We start from the raw sequence: 8446 nt of genomic DNA, 5'->3' as shown, positions 1-8446 counted from the left end.
CCGCTCGGCCGCCCGGGAAGATGCGGTTGCTGCTGGAATGGCTTCTCCTGCTCTTTGGCCCGTGGCTCCTGCGGAAGGTAAGGGTGGCGGGGCTGCAACGCGAACCTGGGGGTCCTGGGACAAGCAGGTCCAGGAGTGTTGGGGGCTCCTTGCGTCCGCCCCGCCCCCAGCTCGGTCGGTCCCAACTTTGCGCCGCACAGGGTTCGCGGACAGACAGATCCCCGATTCAGGACTGGCGCTCTACCAGCGCAAGTTGGCTGAGGGTTGGAGGTAGGGGGCTCTGGGAAGAGCCCCGGCGGGGATCTGGCTCCAGGCGGGGGCGGGGGAGGGGACGAAGCCTGGCCCGCGAGTGCGCCAGACGGAGCGGGAGTGCGAGACAGACAGACAAGCCAGCAGGGTGTCAGCCTTGCCGTGGTTCCGCGCCAACCTCGCTTGCCTTGCTCGCTGTCTGTCTGTCCCTCTTCCTCCCACTCACCACCTCCTTGGCCTTCCTATTTTCTCTTCTCTACACATATCACAATGCCAGGTGGGCACGGTGTCCTGAGCACACGCGCACACACGGACTCACACAGACACGGCTGAACTTGGCTACAGTCTCCCATCACATTTCCCGCGGAGACACCATTACCCCTGCACAGCCTCACAGACACACCCCCTCTCGCACCCGGCTAACACAGGAGGGGGGGGAGCTACCTGGAGGGGAGTCTCTGTCACCGCCTTGCCCCTGACCCCCTCTGCTGCCTCTTTTTCTAAGGCTACAGACAAGGAGCCTGAGGATGAGGAGACCAAATTGACTGGCCGCCTCCATCCTTCCGCTGTTTTATCCAGACGTTTTACCTGGTATGCGTGTGTATGCTGGTGTGGAGTGTGGACTGGAAGTGCACCTGTGTGCATGTGTCCGACCAAGCCAGGCTGGAGTGCCTAACGCTGGGGCCAGGGTGATATGATCTGATATAGTGTGGTGGTGTCTGCTCTGTATGGACTAGTGTACAAGTACCTATGTCCTTCATTTGCAATCTGTGTGCCCCACAGTGGGAAGCTAAGTCCTGGCCCCTTCCTCACCTGCCCACACCTTTTCTCTTTGGCCTCCAACTCTGACCCACTCAGTTTTAAAGCAAGCAGATGGTTCCCTAAACCCCAGTCTCTAGCTCCTACAGGATCTTAAGAGATATAGTCCTCTTAGCACTTAGACAACATTTGTTGAGCCAAATCACACCCAGCATGCCAGCAGGTAAGGGCTGCCTTGGTGAGTCCACTGATAGAGCTCCTTGATGCTTCCAGACCGCCTGGTGACCTTGAGGGCCTGGAAGGTGGGCAGCAGAGACCCCTTCATGAAAACGCTTCTGCTGGCAGAAGCTTCTTTTGCACTTGCTGTCCAGCTCTGCCCTTGGATGACTGCAGGGGAGTTGACTGTGCCCCACAAACCACCCAAGTGTGTAGGCCTGGGGTCAGAGGAGATAGAGATGAGCCTCACCCACCCCTCCCCTCCCTTGCACCATCTCCCCACTCTCCTCTCTACAATCCCCATCAAATAAACTTCCCTGTGGACAGATCTGGTTTAATTTCCTTTGCCCCCTGAAGGGGAATGAAACATCTGGTGGAGACTTGAGGGAGAGTCAGCATGAGGATGTGAGCGATGAGGGATGAGGATCTATCTGACTGTACATGAGAGAGCTGCAGCTGTGGGGCCTGTGCTCGAGTCGGTAGAGAAGCATGAGCTGCGTTTGGTCCAGCTTGTGAGCATCTGTGTATCTCTGTATGTACACACTGTGGATGTGTGAATACACACAACTGTGGAAAGGGGAGAGAAGTGTCTGTATGTCTGAGTACCCATCTGTGTATACTTACTTACACTGTGAATGTGGTGGGTGCACAAGGGTGTATCCTTGGGCTAGGGCTCATGTGTTGTTTCTCAGGATATGAGTCTCTGGGGTTTGTGTGTGTCTATGTGATTGTGATTTTGGGTTACATTTGAGTGTGGGCAAGGCACTGCCAGGCTCAAGACATGTTTTTATGTTTGTCTGTGCCCAGTGAGAGGTGTCTCAGTGCCAGGGGTGGGAATGAGTAAAAAGTGAGGCTGTAGTGGAGGGTCCCTTTATAGGACAGCTCTTTTGGAACATTCTCAAACACTTGTGACCCTGCCCTCTTCCATCCTCCTCTGTCCACCTCCTGGATCTCTCTCTCCTTCCTTTTCTCCTGACTCCCCTCCTCTCTGGGCCTCGGACCCTAGGCTTCCTTAGCCCCAGAGGTCTGGCCTCTCCACCAGGAATTCTCCAGGATGTTCCAGCTATAGGCTGATTCCTCCTCTCCTTGTCTCCCCAACCCCTTGCTAAAGCAGCTGCCTTCTGGGAAAAGCGGCAGGTGATCAATAGTCACTAATCACCAATCACTAATTACTAATTAGCTGGGGGAGGGCAAAGGTAGGGCCTTGTGAGCCCATCTAGCCTATCCCCCCCTCAGGGAAGAATTAGACCTGTAACTAACTGGCCTCCAAAGCCCACAGGCCCCAGTCCCTTGTCCTCCGCCCTAGTAGGCCCCCCCTAGTAGCCCCCCCTTTGGCTGGCCCCCCAGCTAATCTCTGGTTCAGCCACTTAGGCACGTGCAGCCTGGGCTAGGGCCCAAGCCTCTGGAGGGGATTTGGGGGTAATCAGGGGCCGCAGCTGGGCCTGAGGAGCAGGGGAGGGGAGCGCTGTAAACTCTCTTGAGCCAGAACCTACAAGGCAAGGAAACCTCAGTTCTGACTGGCAGGGGCATTCTTCAGAAATGAAAATCTAAAAGCTGATGGTTTAAGTGAGGAAAGTAGGAAAGGGGCTGGAGATCTAAGACAGGGTGGCTGGGATTTGGGGGACAAAAGCCAGGTAAATAGAGGTCAATGGGAGCAAAGACCAGGTACTTGGGAAGAAGGAAGATAATAGTGAAAAGAAACAAGGGAAGGGGGCAGGTTTTAGGGGTCAGAAAGGAGAAGGGGAACTTAGGACATTGCCAGTGAAAGGTGGGCAGATCCTTGAGGGTACGCGGGTAACCAAGAGGTAGCAAGGTAACGGAGGGAGAGGGTACAAGGTCATGGGGAAGGGTCTCAGGACTTGAGCATTGCTGGACACTGGGGACCGTGGCGGGGCTTGGGGCAGGGCAATCTTCAGGACGGGGAAGAAGGCTGGGAGCGCTGCCTGGAGCGCTGGAAATTGGCGAGTCTACCCCTTTCCCCCGCCTGCCCCTCCTCCACCTCCCCGCCCACTCCCCCTCGGCTCCAGCTTCGGGAAATTACATCCCGGCTCCGCGGCCCCCTCCCCCCCACCGCGCCCCGAGCCGGCGCCTTTATAGGCACATTTATTGCAATAATAAAGTGGGGGGGGGGACGGGGGGTGGCCGTTCCCGGGGGGACCGCGCCAGCTCTAGGAAGCAGGGAAATAAAATAAAATAAAATCAAAATTCAGATAACGGTGAGCCTTGCGCTGCAGGCCGAGAGCTGGCGGGCAGGCGGGGCTGAGAGAAGGAGGCTCTGGCCCAAGGGCAGAGTCATCCCACCCGGGGTCCCCCACCACCTCTGGTTGTAGTAAAAGCTGACCTCTGCCTCCACTTGTCTGGCCCCCTCCCATAACCTGATCCTGCCAGGTCTTCTGTCTTTTCCACTGACTTGTCTCCCATTCCTGTCCTCAGCTTCTGTCTCTTTCTCCCGTCTCCTTCCCTGCCCCCCATTTCCTATCCAACTCCCCAGGCCCCTGATCTGCCAGCCAGGTGCATCCCCATGTCTCCCCATCACTACTTCCCACCTCCCATTTCTATGCCTGTCACTTCCTGCCCCATCCTCATCTCCCAGCCTCTCCATCCTCATTCCTGCCTGTCTCACTGCCTAGCCCACACCCCCCTCCTTGTGCTCCTCACCCCTGTTTTAGTGTCTGTCCTGTCTCCCATCTTCCTTTTCTGGTTCCTGCTTCACCCGCATCTTCACCTCTGCCCTGTGCCTGCCTATCATCCCTCATCTACTCATCCTTGCCCACCCAAGCCTGTCCTTGCTTCATCCTCATCTCTTCCCTATTTCGGTGCCTGCTCAGTCTCCATTCCTCATTCTCTGTCTCTGCCCCAGTCCTCACCTCAGTCTGTCCTGTCCACCCTACCTCTGTTCTCACCCCCACCTCTGTCCCTGGTTCAGCCTGCTCCAGACTTCTCCACCACCTCTCTGCAGTGCCCTTGCCTCTTCCTAAGTGCTAGGGCTCAGCGTGCTCCTCTCCCCCAACCCCAACTCTGGATCAAAGAATGGTGACCAGTTATTTTCCCCCAAATAGGGTGCCATCCTCTCCCCCTGGTGGAAGCCTGAGCGGCTCTTCCTGACCCAGGCGGCAGGAGAGAAGCAGTCAACCAGTCTTGGGGCCCCAGGGAGGTGCACCCTGCAATGCGGCTGGGGGGCTGACAGACTGTTCCTCCCCTATTCCTAGCGGTCCCATCCCAAGCATATCCCTCCATCCCCAGTAGAGTTTGTTTAGCAGCAAGAGGCGGCCTCAACTCCCCTCTAGTGCGTGGGCTGGGCTGCCTCCAGGGCAAAGCACTCCTGGCAAGACTCCCTCCCTGCCTGGGCCTGAAGGAGCCTGGCTGAGCCCCCCTCTCAGCACTGCGCACCTCCACCCCCAGCGCTGACAGCCAAACTAGCCTCTCCCCTCTGCAAATGTCACCGCGCCCAATTAGCTTAATTAAACCAGTCTAGATCCAGGGGACCCTGCCTCCCTCGGACAACACCCTCTTTCCACACAGCTGAGGGGAGGGATAGCACTATGGACTCTGGGGAATGAAGGGCTCCCTTACCACCTTTCTGTCCCCTCCCTGTCACCCCCACACAAGGCTGAAAACAGACAACCTGAAGGACAGAGAGAAGGAACCACAAGTAGAAAGAAAGAAACAGGGAGGAAACACTGAATCCCAGAAGGAGAAAATTAGCAACAGAGGGAGGCAGAGTGAAGAAGAGACCATGAGACAAATAGAGACCAAGAGAAGAGTCAGGGGGAGAGGGAGCTAGAGAAACAGTGAAAGGCGAGGGTGAGAGAGGGAGAGAGAGCGTGCGAGCGAGGAAGCCAGAGGGAGGATTTTATTTTATTTTATTCCATGTTCCCATTTCTCGGCTCGTTTCCTCACAGACTCTTACCCCTCCCTGTCTGAACTTCCCCCAAGGTCGCTTTGGCCACCCCTCCCAACTCTTTCCTCTTAGCCATCTCCTACAGAAGGTGGGTGGTACTTGTGCCCAAAGCAAGGGGGTTTGCTGGGATCAGAGAAGCAGAGACAACAATTTGTCTGGGATCAGAGGGGAAGACACACCCTTGCCAAATGCTGTCCCTTCCCCAGCCCCTACCTCCCAGAAGCTGCTGGGCTAAATCAAGATTCCCCCCAGGAAGTCCTGAGCTGGATGCAGAAAATACGGTGTCCACAATGTGCTGAAGGGGGACTTGGAGGCATTTGGGATCAAAGAAGCATGCAGAGGCCTGCTGGGCTCCCCCAGTAAAGAGCAATGCTCAGGCTCAAAGGGGCAACAAGATTAGGAGTGAGCGTTCAAACAATCCCCTCATCCTTCAGCTTTCCTTCAAAGCCTCCTCCACCTTCCCCTGGGCTCAGGGTCTGTCTTCCACTGCCCACCTCAGTCGGGGCTTCACTCCTGCTCCTGCGAGGTCTCTGGCCCTTTCCCCAGTGACCTAGGACCCCTTCCCCTACCCTCTCTCAGATCCACCCTCCAGGCGTTAGCTGTCAGCCTGACCTGTCTGTCAGAGTCTATCACTCATGCGGCCCCGCCCCCACCCTCACCTGGGCTGGGAGGAGGGATGGATGGGAGGAGGAATGAGGGGGGCGATAAATATGTATGATGAGCGGGTGGTGGCGGCATTAATAACCTGGGATCGCAGCGCTGCAGGGATGGGAACCAGGCGGTGGAGATTCTAGCCCTGCAGCTTGGCTCTGCCGTTCCTGTCCCCTGTGGATACACGGTGTGTACACACTAGTGTGTGGCAACAGAGGGGGCACCCATTGTAGCCAGGCCTTCTTACCTTAGCCTTCAGGCCAGTGGGAGACACCCCTTAGGGACCATTTATGTACAACTCACATTCACCTTTTAGTGGGAACAAGTAAGGTCGTATTTGTTAGAAAGAGCCTGACACATGGACAGGGAAAAGAGCTCACACAGGTAAAGTAACATACGCAGCAGCTACCCTCAAGAAGACATACAGGCAAAAAAAAAAAAAAAAAAGACATACAGGTAAACCAGTCACACACAACTACCATAAATTGACATACACAGCCTCACCTAGACAACACACAGACGTATACATAGCCACTGCAGGCTGTCAAAACTGACTTACAGCCACCACAGGCAGACACACACACACAAAACCTGTATCGTAAGCACTTGTGCACCCAGACACAGGCGTGCGCGCACACGCCTCCCAAGGTTGATACAGGCATACAGACACCAATGAGACTGATATGCACATGCATAGACCCTCCAGGCAGCAGACACATACACACAGCCACTTCAGGTAGATACACATAGTCACTGCAGGTACACACACAGCCCTCCTCCCTCACACATATGCGTGGACCCACACGCAGTCAGGGCCACACCAAGCAGCACCCCAGCTAGCAGAGGCGTCGACTTGCAGAAGCTGACTGACAACGCTCTGACGCACAGGGCTCCTCTCCCTCCCGCTCCCCTCGCTGGAACGGCATCTCCATATTTCTTCCTCCAGCTCTCCTCTCCTACATTCCTGGCCACACACACACCCCCACCACCACCCCAGATAATTGATGGCCCGGGCCTGGCCCGGCCGCTCCCGCCTCTCGATCCATCTTGTACTCGTGTCCGCGCTGTCTCCGGATCTGCTGCCACCTGAGACGCGTGGAAAAGGGTAGGGGCGGGCAGGGGGTGGCTCCTCCGGGGCCCCTTCTGAGCCCAGGGAAGGGCCACTAGGCCGGTACCACCACTACAGAACTGGAGGGGAGGAGCGGGATATCCCTGGAATCCCCGTGGCGCCCAGACTCAGCCAGTTTCCGGCGCCCCTTCCTTCCAAGGAGAGTAGGGGCAAGGCCGAGTTGGAGACTGTAATCTCGGCAGAAATGCTGGGAGCACTCCTGTGCCTCATTCTTGATGGTAGCCAGTGACAGCAGCGCTGCCTTAGCTTGCTCAAGTTTAGTTTCTCCCAGGGCCTTTAATTCGAACTGGGCAAGGGCCAGGCCAGGGGGTCCAGAGCGCTGCTCCATTCTCACACTCACACTGGTTGTTTGGTTTGTTGTGGGTTTTTTGTTTGTTTGTTTGTTTTGCATTGAGGCTACAAGGATTCTTAGCGTCATTTCACAAATGTGGAAACTGAGGCCTCGGTAATGAAGTAACTTGGCCAATACCGCACAGCTTGAAAGGGCTAAAGTCCAATGCACTCGCCCGCTGCAAACCACGATTCGATTTCCTTTGGTCTCAGCAGGTGTGACCGGGGCTGTTAGTAGTTAAGTAGAGCGTTGGTGGGATAACCAGGGACAAACTCAGCGTCTCCCTTTTTTCCTCCACAGGCTGTCAGTGCTCAGATGCCACAGTCCCAGAGGCCTCAGTACCTGGAGCTGCGCCCCTCTGCGGCCGGAGGGGGCGCCCCTGGCCAGCAGCTCCCCGCACCAAGCTCTCCGGATGGCCTTGGCACTGGCCGCGCCTGGAGTTGGGCCTGGCCAGCTAACCACACGGGGGCGCTGGCCGGGGCCGGGGTAGCCGGGGCTCTGCCGGTGCAGCGCACCAAGCGGAAGCCGTCCATTAAAGCGGCCCGTGCCAAGAAAATCTTCGGTTGGGGAGACTTCTACTTCCGGGTGCACACCCTCAAGTTCTCGTTGCTGGTGACTGGCAAGATAGTGGACCATGTTAACGGTACCTTCAGCGTATACTTCCGCCACAACTCTTCCAGCCTGGGCAACCTGAGCGTCAGCATCGTGCCTCCCTCCAAGCGCGTCGAGTTCGGGGGCGTCTGGCTGCCGGGACCCGCCCCCCACCCTCTGCAGTCCACGCTGGCCCTGGAGGGAGTGCTCCCGGGGTTGAGACCCCCGCTGGGGATGGCGGCGGCGGCAGGGCCAGGGCTAGGGGGCACCCTCGGGAGCGCGCTGGCGGGTCCACTCGGGGGAGCGCTGGGAGTTCCTGGGGCCAAAGAGTCACGCGCTTTCAATTGTCACGTGGAATATGAGAAGACAAACCGCGCGCGCAAGCACCGCCCGTGCCTGTACGACCCCTCGCAGGTGTGCTTCACGGAGCACACGCAGAGTCAGGCCGCTTGGCTCTGTGCCAAGCCCTTCAAAGTCATCTGCATCTTCGTCTCTTTCCTCAGCTTTGACTACAAACTGGTGCAGAAGGTGTGCCCAGACTACAACTTCCAGAGCGAGCATCCCTACTTTGGCTAGCTCGCCCCTCCCTCATCCCAACCCCGACTCCTTGGTCCTGAGC

The 8446-nt window shown here is 57.1% G+C and overlaps 1 protein-coding gene across 1 annotated transcript; it reads left to right on the top strand.

Moving 5' to 3' along the window:
- The first annotated feature begins 20 nt into the window (after positions 1-20).
- NXPH4 (neurexophilin 4) lies at positions 21-8403 on the top strand. Its single transcript, XM_006897600.1, has 2 exons — positions 21-77; positions 7537-8403. Exons 1-2 carry the CDS (start codon positions 21-23, stop codon positions 8401-8403), a joined length of 924 nt encoding a protein of 307 aa, XP_006897662.1.
- The last annotated feature ends 43 nt before the right edge of the window (positions 8404-8446 follow it).

This window comes from Elephantulus edwardii, unplaced genomic scaffold (genome assembly GCF_000299155.1).
Source record: "Elephantulus edwardii isolate Elephantulus edwardi_28Jun2011 unplaced genomic scaffold, EleEdw1.0 scaffold00212, whole genome shotgun sequence".
Classification (NCBI taxonomy): domain Eukaryota; kingdom Metazoa; phylum Chordata; class Mammalia; order Macroscelidea; family Macroscelididae; genus Elephantulus; species Elephantulus edwardii.
This window is presented reverse-complemented; position numbering and strand designations above follow the sequence as displayed.

What these genes read in the sequence shown, in the direction of transcription:
- NXPH4 (XM_006897600.1), top strand. Translation starts at nt 21, where the DNA reads ATGCGGTTGCTGCTGGAATGGCTTCTCCTGCTCTTTGGCCCGTGGCTC. An exon ending in GCCCGTGGCTCCTGCGGAAG is followed by an intron (nt 78 to 7,536) that starts GTAAGGGTGGCG and finishes TTTCCTCCACAG; the next exon opens with GCTGTCAGTGCTCAGATGCC.